We start from the raw sequence: 21,325 nt of genomic DNA, 5'->3' as shown, positions 1-21,325 counted from the left end.
TTGGGCCCAGTAGCTAAGGAATGATGTGCTGGCATAGGAGAGGGTCCAGAGGAGGTTTACAAGAATGATCCTGGGGAATGAAAGGGTTAATGTATGAGGAGCCTTTGATGGTTCTGGGCCTGTACTCACTGGAGTTTAGAAGGACCAGGGGGATCTCATTGAAACCTACCAAATATTGACAGGCCTGGACAGAGTGGACCTGGAGAGGATGTTTCCAGTAGTGGGAGAGTCTAGGACCAGAGGGCACAGCCTCAGAGTAGAAGGACGTCCCTTTAGAATTGAGATGAGGAGGAATTTCTTGAGCCAGAGGGCGGTGAATCTGTGGAATTCATTGCACACACGGCTGTGGAGGCCAAATCATTGCGTGTATTTAGAGCGGAGGTTGATCCGTTCTTGATTAGTGAGGGCGTCAAAGGTTACCGGGAGAAGGCAGGAGAATGGGGTTGAGAGAGAAAAATAAATCAGCCGTGATTGAATGGGTCGAATGGCCTAATTCTGCTCCTCTGGCCCACGAGTCCACACCAACCACCTGGCTCCCCAGTGTTACACTGATCCTACTCAGAGGTTTGTCATTATGCCCACGTCCCCGTATTACACCGTCCACCCGGGAGCCATTAGCCCACCAACCCACTCCTGCCAGGGTGTGGGAGGGAACCGGGGCACCCGGGGGAAACACACACAGACTCAGGGAGAACGTGCAAACTCCACACAGACAGCACCCGGGTCCCTGGAGCCCTGAGGCAGCGGCTCTGCCGATGTCCTAGCCGCCAACTCCAAACCTTCATCTGAACACTTTCCCTGACATCCTTCAGCGCCACGGACGGTTCACCTTTCTCATCGAGTCTCTCTTTCTAATTGGGTTAAATTTCTGCAGAGTGTTGGAAGCAGATGCCTCAATGTCTGCCTCTGACCTTCCTCCAGCTGATCTCAGTCCGCTCCGGACCAGGTTGTAACCTGTGCCAGCTGAGGACACTGGTTTCGGACCGGGGCTGGTCTCCCTGGAATTGTACTGTGTTGTGGTCACTGCTCCCTCGGGGATCACTAACTGAGCCACCGAGCCATTCAGCGCAGGAACGGGGTAAATGCCTTCTCGGGCGTCCCGGGTCGGGAGCGCGGGCGAGCAGAGCTCCTGCGTTCGCTCGCTCGCCTCCGTTACCGGGTACTTCAGGATTCAGTGAGTCCCTGAAGTCAGACACGCGTGCGAGCGGCACGGAGACCGGGGGAGAGTGAGGGAACATTTAACAGTGCCACATCGTCTGCCGCGGCCACTCAGAGGATTACCGTCGGCATGCAGACCGGCGGGGCTGGAGCCAGACCGGGTGCGGACGGAGCGGCCGTGGTCCCGGGGAAGGGGGGACCCCGAGTGCAGCTACAGCTGAGGACTGGACGTGAGGGAGCGTCTCCTCGGGCCGTGCGTTGTCGCGGGGATGCGCCGAAAGTTGCGCTGATTGCGGACCGCGCTCCCCTTCCCCTTCCCCCCTTCCCCCTGCCCACACCCTACCCGACTGCCGGGCGGCACCCCACCTGCCCCACTGCCGGGGGGCACCAAACCCGCCCCACTGCCGGGGGGGCGGACACCCCACCTGCCCCACTGCCGGGGGGCACCAAACCCGCCCCACTGCCGGGGGGGCGGACACCCCACCTGCCCCACTGCCGGGGGGCACCAAACCCGCCCCACTGCCGGGGGGGCGGACACCCCACCTGCCCCACTGCCGGGGGGCACCAAACCCGCCCCACTGCCGGGGGGGGGGTGGACACCCCACCTGCCCCACTGCCGGCGAATACCCCACCTGCCCCACTGCCAGGGGGGCAGACACCCCACCTGCCCCACTGCCAGGGGGGCAGACACCCCACCTGCCCCACTGCCAGGGGGAGCGGATACCTGCACCACCCTGCCCCTTCTCACAGCCCCCGGCACGCCCAGTCCGCCTGCCTCACCAGGGCACAGCGCTGAGGCTTCTAGTTCCACCCTCAGTGCAAATTCCAGACAGAGCGCCACGCCATGCGAGGGGTGGTGCTGCTCTGTCTGACACCTCATTACCGGGTTGGTGTCGGCTTCAGGCGGCTCCTGAGGATCGCAGCTGTGGGTGGAGATGAAATGTTCCCATCCTGGGAAGCCCAATCCAACCATTAATTTGTCCCATCACCGTCCCTCCTCCAACAAACACGGCGCCCCCACCCCACAGCCTCGCCCTTCACGGACCAAGACTGCACCGGCCATCAAACACTCATCTACCTTCATGCTACACGCTGGGGACAGTTTACAGCGGCCAATTAACCCACCAGCCTCTATGTCTTTGGGATGTGGGAGGAAACCGGAGCACGGGGGAGCGGGGAGAACGTGCAAACTCCACGCAGACAGCGCCCGAGGTGGGGATGGAACCCGGGTTGCTGAAGCTGTAAGGCTGCAGCTCTGTTGGCTCCACCACCGTGCCCTGTTGGTTATCGACAGTCCAGTGCTCCCTCATTGCTGCCTGCCGGCAGTGCGGCTCTCCCTCGGCAATGTGCTTCTGACAGTGCTGGGCCCCCTCAGTGCTCTCCCTGTGACAGTACAGGGCTCCTTCAACACTGCCCTGACAATGTGGAACTCCCTCAGTATTGCCCCTCTGACAGGGAGGTACTCCCGCAGTAATGTTACTGACGTTATTCTGTGTTACACCCTCAATACTGTTTTTCCGATATTGTGGTGCTCCCTCACTGCTGCCCCTCCCACAGGACAGAATCCTAAAAAGCACCAAGGCTGAATTGGAAAAATGTCAACATTCAGACATTTGGTTGAGAGAGGGACAGGACTGGCTGCTGGGACACTGAGGTGCAAATTAGGGAAAGGTGTAAAAACAACAGGGTTGTTGTTGTGGGTGACTTCAACTTTCCCAACATAGACTGGGACCCCCTTAGTGCAAGAGGGTAGAAGTTGTTAGGTGCAGAGAGTTTCTCAAAACAGTGTGTGGATAGTTCGACTAGAGGAGGGGCCATACTGGACCTTGTGTTGGGAAATGAGTCTGGCCAGGTGACTGACCTTTCAAGCGGGAGAACATTTAGGAAACTATCATCACAACTCCTTAAGTCTTAAGACAGCCATGAATAATGAGAACCTTGCCAAAGTATTAAATTGGGGGGGGGGGGCAAAAATTACGAGTGTTAGGCAGGGACTAGGGAGAGGTGACATCTGAGATGTGGAGGATGTTTAATGACCAAGTGCACAGAGTACAGGACAGGGATGTTCCAGTAAGAAGGAAGGACAAGGATGGCAGGGTGAGGGAACCTTGGATGACGAGAGAGATGGTGAATTTACTTAAGTAGAAAAAGGAAGCATATGTAAGGTTTAGGAAGCTAAAATCAAACAGGGCCCTTAAGGAATTTAAAGAAGCCAGAAACGAACTCAAGAAGGGAATGAGCAGAGCCAGGAGGGGTCGTGAAAAGTCCTTGTCAAGTCGGATTAAAGGGAATCCCAAGGCATTCTATACATACGTCATGGGCAAGAGGGTAACTAGGGAGAGGGTAGGACCACTCAAGGATAAAGGAGGGAACAAGTGTTTGGAGGTAGAGGATGTGGGCGAGGACCTGAATGAGTACTTTGTGTCAGGATTCACCAAGGAGAAGGACACAGAGGATAGTGACATCAGTGTGGAGCGTGCTGCAAGCTAGGACATGTTGAGATAAAGAAAGAGGTGGTGTTGGGTCTCGAAGAATGTTAAGGTGGACAGTGCCACAGGACCCGATGGGATATACCTCATGTTAGTGAGAAAGGCAAGAAGTGAGGTTGCTGGAGATCTTTGTGTCCTCTGCTGACACAGGTGAGGTCTCGGAGGACTGACAAGTAGTTAATGGCAGGACCCTGAACAATGTTGACGTACAGAGGGATTTTGGAGTCCAAGTCCAAAGCTCCCTAAAAGTGAATAGGGTGATAAAGAAGGCGTATGGCATGTTTGCCTTTATTAGTCGAGGCACTGAGTTCAAGAGTCAGGAAGTTATGTTGCAGCTTTATTAAAACTGGTTAGGCTGCATCTGGAGTATTTCATTCAGTTCTGGTCGCCCCATTACAGGAAGGATGAGGAGGCTTTGGAGAGGGTGCAGAAGAGGTTTACCAGGATGCTGCCTGGATTAGAGGGCATGTGCTCTAAGGAGAGGTTGGACAAACTAGGGTTGTTTTCTCTGGAGTGGTGGAGGCTGAGGGGAGACCTGATAGAAGTTTATAAGATTATGAGAGGCATAGATAAGGTGTACAGCCAGTATCTTTTTCCCAGGGTTGAAATGTCTCATACTAGAGGGCATGTATTTAAGGTGAGAGGGGGTAAATTCAAAGGAGATGTGCGGGGCAAGATTTTTACACAGAGAGTGGCGGGTGCCTGGAATGTGCTGCCAGGGGTGGTGGAGGCAGATTAACACCTCTGTGCTTAGGAGGCTCTTAGATAGGCACATGGATGTGCAGGGAATGCAGGGATATAGACCATGTGCAGGCTGAAGGGAGTAGTGTAATTAGGCATCATTGGCTTAATCAGTTCAGCACAACATGATGGGCTGAAGGGCCTGTTCCTGTGCTATGCTGTTCTATGTTCAGCAAAGCAAGATTTTTGATAAGGAAAGCAAAAGGGAATGGAGAGTAAATGTGGAACGTAACAGGCTGTAAAATCTTTCATAGATACGTCCCACGGAAAAGGTTAGCTGATGTTAATTAGCCTCTCTTACAGACTGCGGCTGGAGAAATAAGGAAGCACAGAGGGCTGACTCCCCTCTGCACTCTATCCCGATTCAGGATCTCGACCTGAAATGTTAACCATCCCTCTGCCTCCACAGATGCTGCCTAACCCGCTGAGTTCCTCTGGCAGCTCGTTTTTTGCTCCAGATTCCAGCATCTGCAGGCTCTTATGTCTCTCAACAGAAATTTGTATCTACCTTAAAGAATGATGACATAAAAAACTCCCGATAACAGAGGGTAGTGGTCAATGGGACTAATTCTGGCTGGAGGTCGGTGACTGGTGTTCCTCAGGGATCCGTACAGGGACCACAGTTGTCTGTGATGTATATCAATGACCTGGATGAAAATGTGGATGGGTGGGTTGGTAAGTTCGCAGATGATACAAAGATTGGTGGTGTTGTGGATAGTGTAGAAGACTGGCAAAGGATACAACAGGATATGGATCAGTTGCAGATATGTGCGGAGAAATGGCAGATGTTCAGCCCGGCCAAATGTGAAGTGGTGCACCTTGAGAGATCAAATGTAGAGACAGCGCACTGTTAATGGCAGGACCCTTAACAGTGCTGATGTGCAGAGGGATCTTGGGGTCCAAGTCCACAACTCCTGAATGTGGCTCCACAGATTGATCAGAAGGCGTATGGCATGCTTGCCTTTATTAGTTGAGGCACTGATTTCAAGAGTAGAGTTATAAAACTCTAGTTAGGCTGCATCCGGAGTATTGCATTCAGTTCTGGTCGCCCCATTACAGGAAGCATGTGGAGGCTTTGGAGAGGGTGCAGAAGAGGTTTACCAGGATGCTGCCTGGATGAGAGGGCATGTGCTATAAGGAGGGGTTGGACAAACTTGGGTTGTTCTCTCTGGAGCGGCAGAGGCTGAGGGGAGATCTGATAAAGGCTTAGAAGATTATGAGAGGCATAGATAGAGCAGACAGCCGTTATCTTTTTCCCAGGGTTGAAATGTCTGATACCAGAGGGCATGTATTTTAGGTGACGGAGGATAAGTTCAAAGGAGATGTGCGGGGCAAGTTTTTTTTACACAGAGAGTGGTGGGTGCCTGGAATGCGCTGCCAGGGGTGGGCGTGGGGGTGGGGGCAGATACAATTGATGCATTCAGGAGGCTCTTGGGTAGGCACATGGATGTGCAGGAAGTGGAGGGATATGGACATTGTGTGGGCAGAAGGGATTTGTGTACTTGGCCATTTGATTACTAACTTAATTAGTTTGGCACAACATTGTGGGCCAAAGCGCCTGTTCCTGTGCAGGACTGTTCTGTGTTCTATGTTCTAAAAATGAACAGCGGGTCAGGCAGTGTCTGTGGGCGCAGAGGGACAGTGACGTTTCGGGTCAAGGCCCTGCACCAGGACCTTAGCATCAGTAACAAAATAGTGTTGGAGACATTATTGAGGCAAGAAGGTGATTAATCTCCAGGACCCAGTGATCTGGAGATGGCTGTGAAGATGGTGGCTGTGCTGGTTGTCAGCAGGTCAGAAGTGAGTCCACTGTTCAAGAAATAGCAGAGAAGAAAAATGCCAACACCAGACCAGCAGCCTGACCTTCGTCTTGGATCCATTCTTAAAACATGGAAGAGTACAGCATGGAAAGGCCCTTCAGCCCACAACATCTGTGCCGACCATGATACCAATTTAAACTAATCCCACCTGCCTGCACATGATCTGTACCCCTCCATCCCCTGCCTGTTCTTCTGTCTGTCTAAATTCCTCTTAAACATTGTATTGTATCTGCCTCCACCACCTCCCCTGGCAGTACGTTCCAGGCACCCCCCACTCTGTGTAATAAAAAAAAGCTTGGTTTGTAAATCTCCTTTAAACTTTCCCCTCTCATCTGAAACCTATGCCCTCTGGTATTCGGTATTTCCAGCCTGGGGGAAGAAACTGACTGTCTGCTCTGTCTATGCTTCTCATAATTTTATATACTTCTATCAGGTCACCTCTAAGTTTGTCTAAACTCTTCTTATAGCTGATACTCTCTAATCCAGACAACATCCTGGTGAACCTCTTCTGCACCTCCTCTGAAGCCTCCACATTCCTTCCTGTAACAGGGCGACCAGAACAGCACACAATACTCCAAGTGCGGCCCAACCAAAGTTTTACACAGCTGCAACGTGACTTCTATACCAAACACCCCGAATGATGAAGGCAAGTGTGCTGCACACCTTCTTTACTGCCCTTTCCACTTGTGTCGCCACTTTCAGGGAGCTATGGACCTGTACCCCAGGATCTCTCTGTACATCAATGTTCCTAAGGGTCCTGTCATTCACTGTACACTTTCCTCTTACATTTGACCTCGCAAAATGCAACACCTCGCGGTTGTCCAGATTAAACTCCACCTGCCATTTCCCTGCCCACATTTCCAACTGGCCTATGTCTGCCTGAATCCATTGACAACCTTGCTCACTATCCACAACTCTGCCAACTTTTGTGTCATCTGCAAACTTTCTTCAGCCGACCTTCATTTTCATCAAGTACAATGATCACAAACAGCAGAGTCCCAGCACTGATCCTTGTTGGTCACACACCTCCAGTCAGAATAACTCCCAGAATAACTTTGGGACCAGCGACCATAGTTCTATTAGTGTTAAATTAGTTACGGAAAGGGACAGATCTGGTCCACAAGTTAAAGTTCTAAATTGGGGCGAGGCAAATTTTGATGGTATTGGACAGGAACTTGCAAATGTTGAATGGAGGAGGTTGTTTGTGAGCAAAGGGACGTCTGGCAAGTGGGAGGCTTTTGAAGGTGAGTTATCGAGAGTTCAAGCTCTGCATGTTCCTGTGAGAGTGAAGGGCGAGGCTGGCAGGAGTAGAGAACCCTGGATGACGAGGGATATTGAGGCTCTGGTCAGGAAAAAGGAGGCATTGGTCAGGTACAGGCAGCTGGGATCAAGTGACTCCCTGAAGGAGTACAGAGGATGCAGGAGCGCACTCGAGAGAGAAATCAGAAGGGCAGAAAGGGGCATGAGATAACATTGGCAGAGAAGATTAAGGAGAACCAAAGAGATTTTGTAAATATATTAAGGGCAAAAGAGTAACTAGGGAGAGAATAGGGCCCCTCAAAGACCAAAGGGGACACAAGAGACAACAGATGCTGGAATCTGGAGCAACAAACAATCTGCTGGAGGAACTCAGCAGGTCGAGCAGCATCTGTGGGGGGAAAGGAATTGTCGACGTTTTGGCTCAAAACCCTAAATCAGGACCAATGCTGATGCAGGGTTCTGATTTAGGGCTTTGACCCAAAACGTCGACAATTCCTTTCCTCCCACAGATGCTGCTCGACCCGCTGAGCTCCTCCAGCAGATCGTTTGTTGCTCTCAAAGACCAAAGTGGACATCTTGGTGTGGAACTGTAGGAGATGGGCGAAGTCCTCAGTGACAACTTCTGCTTTTTTTTACCATGGAGAAGAACATGAAGCCTTTTTCACGTATGTGAAGGGTAGGAGGATGTCTAGGGTAAAGGTAGGTCCGATTAAAGACAAAGGTGGGAGAATGTGCCTGGAGGCAGCAGAAGTGGGAGAAGTTCTCAATGAATACTTCTCTTCGGTATTCACCAAGGAGAGGGGTCTCGATGACGCGGAAGGGACTGCTGGTTAGGGTAATGTTCTCGAGGTTGTAGATATCAAGAGAGAGGATGTGTTGAAGTTGTTAAATAATATCAAGACAGATAAATCTCCAGGGCCTGACGGGATATTCCCCAGGCTGCTTCGAGAGGCGAGGGAGGAGATTGTTGAACCGCTGGTAAGGATCTTTGAATCCTCGTTGTCCACGGGGATGGTGCCGGAGGATTGGAGGGTAGCGAATGTCGTTCCCTTGTTCAAAAAAGGTAGTAGGGACAGTCCAGGGAATTACAGACCGGTGAGCCTTACGTCTGTGGTGGGTAAGCTGTTGGAAAGGATTCTAAGGGATAGGATCTATGAACACCTGGAGAATCATGGACTGATTAGGGACAGCCAGCATGGCTTTGTGAAGGGAAGATCTTGCCTCACAAGCCTGATAGAGTTCTTTGAGGAGGTGACGAGAAAGATTGATGAGGGTAGTGTGGTGGATGTGGTCTATATGGGTTTTAGTAAGGCGTTTGATAAGGTTCCTCATGGTAGACTTCTTCAGAAGGTCAGAGGCCAAGGGGTCCAGGGAAGCTTGGCTGTGTGGATTCAGAATTGGCTTGCCTGTAGAAAGCAGAGGGTTGTGGTGGAAGGAGTGCCCTCGGATTGGAGGGCAGTGACTAGTTGTGTCTCGCAGGGATCGGTTCTGGGACCTCTACCTTTGTGATATTTATAGATGACTTAGATGAGGGGGTGGAGGGCTGGGTTAGTAAGTTTGCAGACGACACTAATATCGGTGGTGTTGTGGATAGTGTGGAGGGCTGTCGGAGCTTACAGAGGGATATTGATAGGATGCAGAGCTGGGCTGACAAGCGGCAGATGGAGTTCAATCTGGAGAAGTGTGAGGTGGTACACTTTGGAAGGACAAACTTCAGGGCAGAGTACAGGGTAAATGGCAAGGTACTTGGCAGTGTAGAGGAGGAGAGGGATCTGGGGGTTCATATTCACTGTTCACTGAAAGTTGCCTCACAGGTGGATAGAGCAGTTAAGAAGGCCTATGGGATGTTAGATTTCATAAATCGTGGGATTGAGTTTAAGAGCTGCGAGGTGATGATGCAGCTTTACAAAACTCTAGTTAGGCCACACTTAGAGTACTGTGTCCAGTTCTTGTCGCCTCATTATAGGAAGGATGTGGAGGCGTTGGAGAGGGTGCAGAGGAGATTTACCAGGATGCTGCCTGGATTAGAGCGTATGGAATATGAGGAAAGGCTTAAGGTGCTAGGGCTTTATTCACTGGAAAGGAGGAGGATGAGAGAAGACATGATAGAGGTATATAAAATATTGAGAGGAATAGATAGAGTAGACAGTGAGCGCCTCCTTCCCAGGGCGCCAATGCTCAAGACAAGAGGGCATGGCTTTAAGGTTATGGGTGGGAGGTTCAGGGGAGATGTCAGGGGGAGGTTTTTCACCCAGAGAGTGGTTGGTGCATAGAATGCACTGCCTGGGGTGGTGGTGGAGGCAGATACATTGGACAGGTTCAAGAGTTTGTTGGATAGGCATATGGAGGAATGTGAGATAGAGGGATATGCGGGAGGAAAGGGTTAGATAGTGTGAGGGTGGTCTGATGGACAGCACAACATGGTGGGCGGAAGGGCCTGTTTTGTGCTGTATGGTTCTATGGTACTTCAGGACTTGAGATAGCAGAGGAGGTACTGGATGTCTTAAAACGTATGAAGGTAGATAAATCTCCAGGACCTGATCAGGTATAGCCAAGGATATTGTGGGAAGCTGGAGAAGAAATCACAGGAAATATGCATCATCGTGTTGTGCCTTTATTTAAGAAGGGCTGCAAAGAAAAACCTGGGAACTACAGACCAGTAAGCCTAATGTGTGTGGCAGGTAAGTTGAGGGGATTCTGAGGGACAAATAGGGGGTTATGTGGGAGGGAAGGATTAGATAGACCTTAGAGCAAGGTAAAATGTCAGCACAACATTGTGGGCTGAAGGGTCTGCACTGTGCTGTAGTGTTCTACGTTCTATAAGATATACAAGTATTTGGAAAGACAGGGTTGATTAGGGATAGTCAGCATGGCTTTGCACCTGGGAGATTCATGTCCCATGAATTTGACTGAGTTTTTTGAAGAAGTAACCAAGAAGGTCGATGAGGGTAGTACTGTAAACGTGGTGTGCATGGACTTCAGTAAGGCCTTAGATAAGGTTCCACGTGGTAGGCTGCTCTGGAAGGTTAGATTGCATCGGATCCAGGGAGAGCTGGCTAATTGGATCCACAATTGGCTTGATGGTAGGAAGCAGAGGGTGATGGTGGAAGGTTGTTTCTCAGACTGGAGGCCTGTGACTAGTGGTGTTCCCAGGGCTCGGTGCTGGGCCCGTTGTTGTTTGTCATCGATATCAATGATTTGGATGTGAATGTAGAAGGCACGGTTGGTAACTTTGCAGATGACACTAAAATAGGTGAGGATGATTATCAGGATTTATAGAGGGATCTTGATCAGCTGGGTAAGTGGGGTGTTGTATTTTGGGAAGACAAATGAGGGTAGAATGTTCAGAGTGAACGGCAGGGCTCTGGGGAGTGTTGTAGAACAGAGGGACCTAGGAGTACAGGTACACGGTTCCCTGAAAGTGGAGTCACAGGTAGACAGGGTGGTGAAGAAGGCTTTTGGCACACTGGCCTTCACCAGTCAGGGCATTGAGTATAAACGTTGGGATGTTTTGTTGCAGTTGTACAAAACGTTGGTGAGGCCACATTTGAAATATTGTGTTTAGTTTTGGTCACCCTGTTATAGGAAAGATGCCATTAACCTGAAAAGAATGCAGATGTTGACAGGACTTGAGGGACTGAGTTATGGAGACTGTGCAGATTGGGACTTTTTTCACTGGCGTGTAGGAGAATGAGGGGTGATCTCATAGAGGTGTATAAAATCATGAGGTGCTTGGATAGGGTGAATGCGCATTGTCCTTTTCCCAGGGTTAGGGAGTCAAGAACTAGAGGGAATAAGTTTAGGGTGAGAGGGGAGAGATTCAATAGGAACGTGAGGGACATTTTCACCCGGAGGGTGGTCAGTATATGGAACAAGCTGCCAGAGGAAGTGGTTGAGGTAGGTACAATAACAACATATAAGAGGTCCTCAAACAGGTCCATGGAGAAGAAAAATATGGGCCAAATGCAGGCAAATGAGACTATGTTAGATGGGAATCTTGGTCAGCATGGACCAGTTGGGCTGAAGGGCCTGTTTCCATGCTGTATGACTCTGACTCCCCTCCACCACTACCCTCCACCCTCCATGGCCGAGCCAATTTTGAATCCAATTTACCAAGTCTCCATGGATCTCATGTGCCTTAATCTACTGGATCAGCCTACCTTGAGGGACTGTCCATGCAGACAGCATCCACAGCCCTACCCTTTCAGTCATCTTCTTCACCACCTCAAAAAGCTCAATCAAGTTAAAGCAGTGATAACTGGCACTTGGAAAACAGTGGTACAATTAGACCGAATCCATGTAAACTTATGATAGGAAAGTCATGTTCAACAAATATGTTTGTGTTTTTTGAGGTTGAACCAGCAGAACGTTTAGGCAAAAGCAGTGGATGTCATGTAGTTGGACTTGCAGAAGGTGTACAATTTCCCCACGTACGTAGTTACTAAACAACTAGAGCAGATTGTTATGGATTGAGGATTAGTGAACAGGATGGCAAACAGAGAGTAGGGATAACGAAATCATCTTCTGTTTGGGATGCTGTGACCAATGGGTGTTCATAATTCATGTCAATGATTTGGGTGAGGAGACCAAGTATCATATATCCAAGATAAAAATGGTAAGTGCTGGAAATACTCAGCAGGTCAGGCAGCATCTGCAGAGAGAGAAAAATGTGATTACTCTTCATTTGAATTTCCGGCACTTTCTGATTTCCAGTATCTGCAGGTTTTTCATTTTGCAATATATCCAAGTTTGCTGAGGATGCAAATCTGGGAGACAGTGTGGGCTGTGGAAACAGTGCTGGGAGGCTCTGGGGATTTAGACAGGTTAAGTGTGGCAGATGGAGTGTGATGTGGGAATTGTGGACACGTGCACATAGGTAGATCTGTGGAGTGCCAACCAAATAGTGAGATTGAAAGATGTTGGTGCTCAGATGGACCTGAGTGTCACTGAAAGTTAAGAAGCCTGTACAGGTACTGGCCCTGAGGTGTCAGGAGGTGAGTCACTCACCACACCATCCCCATCCCCTGACCTGCTCTGCAGCCATGTATTTATGTGGCTGGTCCAGTTGAGTTTCTGGACGTTGATGCTGGGGGACTCTGTGATGGGAACGTTGTCGAATGGCAGGGGTAGAGTGGACTGCTTCGTGTTGTTGCCTGTGGGACTTTACAGCAGAAACAGTGAGTCCTCTTCACTCTCTGTCAGCATCCTGGAGCAATCCCTGCGGATTTTGGTTATTTCTGTGACGCAGACACTGTGACTTTTCTGTTGCCAAGTCCTTGGTGGAGGCTAAATGTAGCCTTGCTTCAGCCCCAAGTGTGCAGAGGTCACTCATCAGCAGAGCAGTGAATGGCCTCTTCGTATCCATGCAGGGAAACACCGAAACCGTGGTATGGCCCCTCTCACGCACTCCTGAAGTTATGAGCTGACCTGAGAGCCGTGCTCAGGTTATTATTTTACTTTAAAACTGGACAAAATCAATTTCAGGAGCAAGACACTCACCTATAGAAGGTCAACATCAAAGCAAAGGTGAGTGAAGGTGGCAGTTTTCTGTAGCCAAGTTGGGAGCTGGGCCATGCAGGAGGAGATGGGGAAGAATCTGAACCCAGAGCCGGGTTTAGAAAGGACTGGAGTGACGTTGTAACAAATGCGGTGTTTTTGGAGAGGGATTGAGAGGAGAGCTGTTCGGGACAATGGCACAGACACAGAGGGATCCATCGCCAACTCCTGTCCTGGAATATTTGTTGGAATTAATGAAAAGCTCTTCCATAGATAATTAATAATTATGAATAACTTATGTAGAAGACATCTTCCCAGCTCAGTCACTTCTATTGACAGGGAGAAGCAGTTCAGGAAATGAGATTCCAGGCAACATAAAATGCACAAACATCCTCTCCTCCAGCAGATAAACCCACCCTCACTGGGGGATGGGTCCCACACACACACTGGCCCTCACTGGGGGACGGGTCCCACACACACTGACAGGGATGAGCAGCGGATCAGTGAGATTCAGGTGACCGAGTAGCTTCCCGTGGGTGGAGGAGGAATGGGACACCGGGGAGCTCTGACACGCCTCCAGACCCGAGCTGGTTCCAGAAGTTGGCTCTCTCCGAGGACTGACCTTCCCGCGCTCTGGTTGGTCCCTGCTGAAGGTCGGAATCAGGCTTCGCATTGCACCGATCAATGGGAAGGTCTGGTGGACAAATGGGGGCAGGAGACCGGTGTCTTCCCATTCCCCAGCCCACAGACGCACTCTGGGGGCTCCTGTCGCATTCTGAGGTCAGGCAGCGGTGAGTTGCAGCCAGGTGACCCATGTCGTGTTGGGACCCAATGCTGGATCTTTGCGGTGAGGTTATCAGGGCTGTTGCGGACGAGGATCCTGTCAAGAATTGTTGGGCTTTGGGCAACATTCACCCAGCATGTTGTTTCTTGGACAGTGGTATGGTGTGTCCATGGTTCTCCTGAGCGGCTCAGCGGTGGTTGGCTCTCACTCCACAGGCAGCAGGGAATCTGTGAGCTGTCCGGGTTGCAGATTCCCACACATCTCCAGGGAGAAAGCAACTGAAGTCACTTTCACATTTCCAGCGCTGCAGAGCCTCAGTCTGGGAGCAGAGCGGCGGGGCTGGAGGAAAACGGGGAGAAAACAGGTCACCTTGAGATAGAAGGTATAAGGAGGAATAGTGGGGATCTTGGGGAAGCCCGGGCGGATCTCTCCTCCTGACCTCAGCACTTCTGGCTGAAGCCGGTCCCAAGCCTCCAGCGGCCACACACGGGGCCCTTGCGTCTCTGGGGAGGGGTCTGCCGGTCTGGGGCCAGTCTGTGGGACCGCTCTGTGGAACCGCTCACCAGGTGTTGGCGAGGTTGACGGGGTGGGAAGGACTTTCGCCGAGGGATCTGCGCTGATGCTGATGGTGCGATGGGTCAGGTTCAGGAATGGGTTTGAAAGACTGTAGTTGCTGGGCCACTTTCAGGGGTCAGGGGTCAGACTCAGGCCGGATGGGGTCAGGACGGGGGATGTCCTCTCCCCAGACATCCGTGGAGGTACAACAGTCCGGCATAATGTGCTCACGTTGCTGAGGACTGGATGTTTTACAAAGCCCCAGGTCAGGATCAGAGGTGGGCTCCGGACTGTCTGTCCAGCCTTTGCTGACCTGTCTCCGCCACTTACCCTGTGTTTGCCCCCCACAGCTTAAACATGACGCAGCAAATGCAGAATCTGCACTTCTCCAACTGCACGAAAAGATGCAGCCCGGCTTCTCCGAATGCCGCCAAGCGCCTCTATCGCAATCTCTCCAACAAGTTCAAAGGGAGCCACTCGTCCTTCGAGGAAGTGGGCCACGCCACAAGGAGTGAGAGGGAGCAGCTGAGGGGGTCTTCACTGGTGAGTCAGCAGATCTTCCTGGCTGCTGAAAGGAGCACATTGGGGGGGGGGGGGGGGGTGGGGGGTTGCATGGAGAAGGTGGTCAGAGGACCCAGAGTTGGGGCAGGGCCTGTGGAACAAAGCAGGATGCACAGCCCCGTGAACACCGGTGTCAGGTAGCCAACGTGCTGACAGGAAGGCACAGAAGCACCCAATCTACCTAACTACCTACCTACCTGCCTGCCTACCTACCTACCTCCTTGCCTGCCTACCTACCTGCCTGCCTGCCTGCCTATTGAATGTACAGTGCTCAGTCACCGAGTGGCTGATCCGTGGTGTCTTCAAACTCGGGTCAAACTCTTCTCACAGGAAGAAAACTCCCCCAAGCCATCATCAATCCTACTCCATGTTCCACAACTCTTCCCAGCTGCAGGCGTCCTGACATTCCCCAACAGTTGAAATAGCTGATCGATTCGGGTGTGGGCAGACCCAGGGTCTGCTCCATCCTTCAATGGGTCGGTCCAGTCCTGGCCTCGGCACTCAGCATCACCCTCCCGCGCTCCCCCCCACGTCCCCACGCCCACTGCCTCCACTTCTGCAGCTCTCTCAGGGAGAGAATTCCAGAACCGCATCAGCCTCTGAGAGGGGGAGTTTCTCCTCCTCTCCGTCTGAAGCAGGTGACCCCGTGTTCTCAAACTGTGTCCAATGATCTCTCAGCACCGCCCCCCCATCCCCTCAAACTGTGTCTCAATCAGATCACCTCTCGTCCTTCTGAGTATTGGCCTGACCTGCTGAATCGTTCTTCATACGTCAACCCTTCACCCCAGGAACCCCCCCCCCCCCGTTGAACCTTCTCGGTACCTCCCCCAGTGCAGCTCCATCCTTCCTCACACATGGAGGCCAAACTGTCCACAGTGCTCCCGGTGTGGTCCCAGTGCTCCTGGTGCAGTCCTGGTGCTCCTTGTGAGGTCCCACCAGCACCCTGTAAAGTTGATGCAGAATGTCCCTATTTCCACCCCCACACCCCTTGCAATTGAGGCCATCATTCCATTACCTGTTCCAACCTGCGCATTAACCCTTAATGTGACCTGAAAAATTATTTTAAAAAATCATTGCAGATGCTGCAAATCTGAAATAAAACCAGAAGACGCTGGAAACATTCAGCAGGTCAGGCAGCATCTGCAGGAAGGGAAACCAACGTTCCTGGTCGAGGCCACTTGGTTAGAACTCGGAAAGAGAGAAACAAGCTTTAGGTTGCAGGGAAGGTGGGGAATGGGTGGGTGGAACAAAGGAAATCTCTCTGAGGGGGAGACTGGATGACCTTTTGTGGTAGGTAAGGTGTAATTACAGTCAGGTTAAGCTCCTTAGTGATGTGTTCCTGATGGTCTGAAGAAAAGTTGAACAGGTTAGCCGTATATTCATGAAGATTCGAAGAATGAGAGATGACATTGAAAGACTCAAGGTTCTGAGGAGGATTGCTGGGGTAGGTGCAGAGAGGTCATCCCCACTGGAGGGGCATCTGGGAATAGTGGGGAGGGGGTACTGAACCAGAAGGAGGGGCATCCATTTCCGAAGGTGAGGAGGAGGAATTCTTCACTTGGAGGGGGTGAACATCTGAACCCAGTGAATATACCCCAGTGGAGACAGCAGGAGAACTAAGGGTGATGGGGATGAGGCAAGAAACAGAGGTGGTCAAGGTTGGGTCAGCCGTGATCTCATTGAGTGGTGGAGCAGGACGGAGGGGCCAAGTGGCCAACTCTTGCTCCCATTTTATGTGAAGTGTTGAGTGCTCAAGCAGAGAGAGGCAGGGCTGGACTTCCAGAGTCAGTCACACTGCTGGGTTCATTGGTGAGGCCGACACCCACCACAGCTGAAGGTCACTGTGTGTTCCGACTGATTTTCTGAGCTCTCTTGCAGAATTTGCAGTGTAATGACGCACTGTTCGAGGCAGTGGAGCATCAGGACTTACAGGCAGTGAGGCTGCTGCTGAGTCACTACAGTCTGGATGAGCTGGATCTCAACACCCCCAACAGCGAGGGGCTGACACCTCTGGACATTGCTGTCATGACCAATAATGTTCCAGTGGCTCGCAGCCTCTTGCAGGCAGGTGCCGTGGAGAGTCCGCACTGTAAGTTCCCTGTTCTCGCTGTGTCTTCAGTAGCTGGGTTGGGAGGTTCAGAGCAGAAGCATTTCCACAACTGGGATTGTTTGCAGATACAGGTCCTCCCCGGGTTATGGCAGGGTTCTCTTCCTGAGAACTGTTTGTAACCAGAACAGTTCACAACTTGGAAATGTGGCTGCCTGCCAATATATTTAAACAAAAACATCGACTGACAAGGTCAACATGTGGTTAAACCAGTGTGTTTAACTCTGCAAGAGGCAATACTATTGCCGCAAGCTCCCACACGGCAGAAAATGCCTACGGTCTGCAGCAACCAGCAAATCCTTCCGCCAGTCTCCCAAACACTTGGAAATCTGTGCAGAAAACACTGGAAACACTCAGCAGGTCAGGCAGCATCTCTGGAGGGAGAAACAGAGTTACATTCCAGGTCAATGACCTTTTGTCTGAACTGACCAGTGTTGGGCTTCAACCAAGGGATTATTTTCAGGTTATCCGAGAGCAGGTGGTGGGAGGGAGAGTGTGGAGGGAGGAGGTCCCTATAGCAGTAACAGCCTCTGCTTGTTCGGTTGCCAGTTGTCAGTCTGGAGAGCAGAGCATCACACCTGAGCAGCCTGATCGAGGAGGCACGGGAGCGAGTGAATGACCTGACGTCCCAGGTGCTGAGGGAGGCAGATAACCCCAGCACGGAACAACGAAAGCAGCTCACGGCCTGGGAGTGGAGATACCGGCTGTACAAACGGATGAAGACAGGGTTTGAGCTTGCAAGTAAGAGACAGTAAAATGAGCAGAGGGGAATCCAAAGACAAGTGGACCTGCCTCACAGAGGGAGTGCAGCCATCAATGGGATGGGAATCTTGGATTATGAGCACTACTGGTTCCCTGGAGCTGAGTTCCAGGCTGGAATCTAGCAGAGGTTTGACCTGTGCGGTGTGGGTGAGATGGGTCTGAGTTGCTCTCTCTCTTTGGTTACTGTAGGGGTCCCAGATGCTCCCAGCAGTGTGCGATTGTCTGTAACCAGCAGTACTTCACTGATGGTCACCTATCAGCAACCACTGAGTGTTAACTCTGCCGTGGTCACCAGATACAAAGGTATTTGCCTCTTCCTCCCCCACCCTGTGATGCAAAGCAAAAAAACAAACTTCTGGGGGAAATCAGCGGGTCGGGACTGATGTGGGGTCTCGACCTGAAGCGTCGAATGTCCTTCTGTCTTCACAGACGCTGCCCGAACTACTGGGTACCTGCTGTCTGAACTCCCTGTCTCCCCGGCAGGTCAACTCCCTTCTCCAGCACCAGTCGTAGGCTGCTGGCTTCCACTGGGGGGTAGAGGGGGGTGGGGGTGTGGAGGGGGAGTGCGGGGCTGAGTGCGGGTGTGAGTGCAGGGGTGCGGGGGGTGAGTGGGGGGGGTGAGTTGCTCTCCCTGTTCCTCAGGTGCCATGAGCACGTCACCAGACTGCACTCACCTTCCTGACATGACTGACACCCCCCCCCCCCCCCCACCAGTGTTGTCGCCAGCAACTGTGAACCCAAGTCCAGCTCTCTAACTGAAGGGAAGCTCAGATCAGGGAGGGGTTGGGGGACCAGGGAAGGCAGACACACTAAAGCACCAGGAGAGGCTACAGCTTGGACCGACCACAGGGACTGTCCAATGTTACGGAGCACATGCCCTTGTCTTGTTGTCCTAGTGGAGTGGAGCAGTGAGGCGGATTTCTCAGGCCAGTGTGGAGAGACGATTGTGGAGGACCCTGACTCCGTGAGCTGTACAATCCCAGGCCTCAGCACGGTAAACATCCCGTCACCCCTCAAATCATCACAACCCATTCCACGGCAACTGGGCTCAACACAGGTTGTACAGAGACCCAGGAGCCATGGGAGGTAGTCCAGGGCTGTGGAGAGGTTTCATTTGGGGGGGGGGGGGTGGGGAGTGTCCGTGGTGGGGGAGGGGATACAGTGGGGGGGGATGGACAAGTGTCCAGGGGCTGTGGAGGGGATTCAGTGGGGGGGGGGGGGGGTAGTGTCCGTGGTGGGGGAGGGGATACATTGGGGTGGGGGGGGACGTGTCCAGGGGCTGTGGAGGGGATTCAGCTGGGGGGGGAGGTGGTAGTGTCCGTGGTGGGGGAGGGGATGCAGTGGGGGCGGGGGGGTGTCCAGGGGCTGTGGAAGGTATTCAGTGGATTGGGGGAGAGTGTCCATGATGGGGGAGAGTGTCTGTGGTTTGGGAGGGGATTCTGTGGGTGTGGACAGTGTCTATGGTTTGGGAGGGGATTCTGTGGGTGTGGACAGTGTCCGTGGGCTGTGGGAGGAGATTCAGTGGGTGGGGAGAGTGTCCATGGTGAGGGAAGGGTTTCAGTGGGATGGGTTTCAGTGGGTGGGAGGAGTGTCTGTGGGCTATGGGAGGGGGTTCAGTTGGAGGGGATTCTGTGGGTGGGTGGAGTCTGTGACTGTAATACTTTAACGAAATCTTTCCCTCCCTGCCAGGGTCAGGTTTACTACGTGAGAGTGTCAGCAGCCAACATGAAGGGCTGGGGACCCCCCCAGGCTGCGAGTCCGGACTGCACTGTCCCATCCAGTAGGTGAAGTGTCCGCGGTGGAGAGCGAGTCTCCTGCTGTTAGTGAAAAGCTTCCATTGTGCGAGAGGTTTTACCCCCCCGAATGTACAGACCCACGGTCTGGGAACATCTCCAGTGTAACGATCCCGGGACACTGACGTTCCAGGTGTGGGGAGCTGGAGAGGGGTGTCCTGGGTACCCACCCATGCAGCGGGAAGCACAGCAAAATCCTGAGGCTGGGAATGTGGGAGAGTGGCTGGGGACGGGACCCTAGGGGTGTAGGGGGGAATGGGACCCTGGTGGGGGGAGGAATGGGACCCTGGGGGGGTCCCCGTGGTGGGGACGGAACCTGTGGGGGTAGCCCCGTGGTGGGGACGGAACCCTGGGGGGGGTGGGGATAGGACTCTGGGGTGACCCCGTGGTGGGGACGGAACCTAGGGAAGGTGGAGACAGGACCCGGGGGGGGGACCCTGTGGTGGGGACGAGACCCTGTGGGGGACCCCATGGTGGGGACGGGACCCCGGGGTTGGGGTGACCCTGTGGTGTGGGGCGACCCTGTGGTGTGGAGATGGACTGTGTGTATGGGGGTGACGGGACCTGTGGTGAGGGTGACTCTATGGTGGGGGGGTGTCGGACCCCGTGGTGTGGGGGGTGGGACTGTGTGTGGGGGGATGGGAGCTGTGCCCACCTGCTCCTCACCCTGTGTTTCTGTGTGCCCCCCGAGACTGGAAGGAGGTGGACGGGAGAGCAGCCCGGATACGGGGACAGGTCCGGCTGCTGGAACACCTGCTGCGCCGGGAGCGAGATCGTCACCACCCTCACTGTGTCCGAGGTGAGTGTGTGTCAGCCTCGGGGTAATACGCACCCCCTGGGGTAATACCCCCCCAGGGTAATATCCACCCCCTGGGGTAATACTGACCCCCCCCCCCCCGGGTCTGACTGACCCCCCTCCCCGGGTCTGACTGACCCACCCCCACCAGAACTAACATCACTCTCTCACACACTCTCTCTGTTACACACTGTCTTCCTGCTCACTCTCCCACTCACACGCTGGCCCTCTCATATCCACCTCCGGGTCTTTCCCTCTCTCTCTCCCCCTTTCTGCCCCCTCTCTCTGTCTCTGTCCCTCTCTCTCTCTTCCCTCCCTCCCTCTCCCTCTTTCTCTCACTCTCCCCCTTCTCCCTTTCCCCCCTTCCCTATGTGTTCCTCTCTTCCCCCCCCCACCCCTTCTTCCCCCACCCCACCCCCATTCTCTCAAGTACACACAGCTTTCCTTTCGCTGGGAATGTTTTGGCCGTATACAATTAGCTCTGCCTCTAGTGAAGGACTGTGGAGTCACTGCTGTGATTTGGACTGTAGTTGCAGCCACCAGTGTTGAGGAGATCAGTGGCACTGCCCCCAGGCAACGAACAGCACAAACACAACAGCCAGCCCTGTTGGGGCAACATTTAATTTCCCTCCCCTGGCTGAATCCACGGAAACCATTTCACTAACATCTTGGAATCCATTTCCCATTCCAGCTGTTGATTGTCCTGGGAAAGCACAGTGGGACTGTCGGTGACCCAGCCAGGGGCAGCCCTGTGTATCCAGCCTGTGCAACAGTCGACTGTCAGAAGGAGACGTGCGTCAGGCAGAGGAGCACACTGGTCTCTGACATGGCCAATGCTGTAGAAGAGAAAGCGATGGTGGATCACGTCCCAGCAGTCTCAGGGCATCTGCAGCTTCAGTCCCGAGCTGCAGAATGAAACAAGTTCAAATCTACATCGCAACCTCCAGACTGAAAGGCAAAGCCTCATTTAATCTCAAAGGTCCCCACACTGACCAGAGAACAT

At 52.7% G+C, this 21,325-nt stretch overlaps 1 protein-coding gene across 1 annotated transcript in view; it reads left to right on the top strand.

Annotated features, from left to right (window-relative positions):
• The first annotated feature begins 14,660 nt into the window (after positions 1-14,660).
• The window catches only part of ankfn1 (ankyrin repeat and fibronectin type III domain containing 1), a 36,612-nt gene continuing 29,947 nt past the window's right edge, over positions 14,661-21,325 (top strand). The window contains exons 1-7 of the mRNA XM_052033058.1: positions 14,661-14,846; positions 16,743-16,953; positions 17,521-17,712; positions 17,923-18,036; positions 18,630-18,727; positions 19,423-19,513; positions 20,218-20,325. Coding sequence (XP_051889018.1) covers positions 14,661-14,846; positions 16,743-16,953; positions 17,521-17,712; positions 17,923-18,036; positions 18,630-18,727; positions 19,423-19,513; positions 20,218-20,325 — 1,000 coding nt within the window. The remainder of the gene's footprint in view (positions 14,847-16,742; positions 16,954-17,520; positions 17,713-17,922; positions 18,037-18,629; positions 18,728-19,422; positions 19,514-20,217; positions 20,326-21,325) is intronic.

The sequence above is a fragment of the Pristis pectinata genome, chromosome 18, assembly GCF_009764475.1.
Source record: "Pristis pectinata isolate sPriPec2 chromosome 18, sPriPec2.1.pri, whole genome shotgun sequence".
NCBI lineage: Eukaryota > Metazoa > Chordata > Chondrichthyes > Rhinopristiformes > Pristidae > Pristis > Pristis pectinata.
Note: the sequence above shows the minus strand (reverse complement) of the source record. Positions and strands in the feature narration are given on the sequence as shown.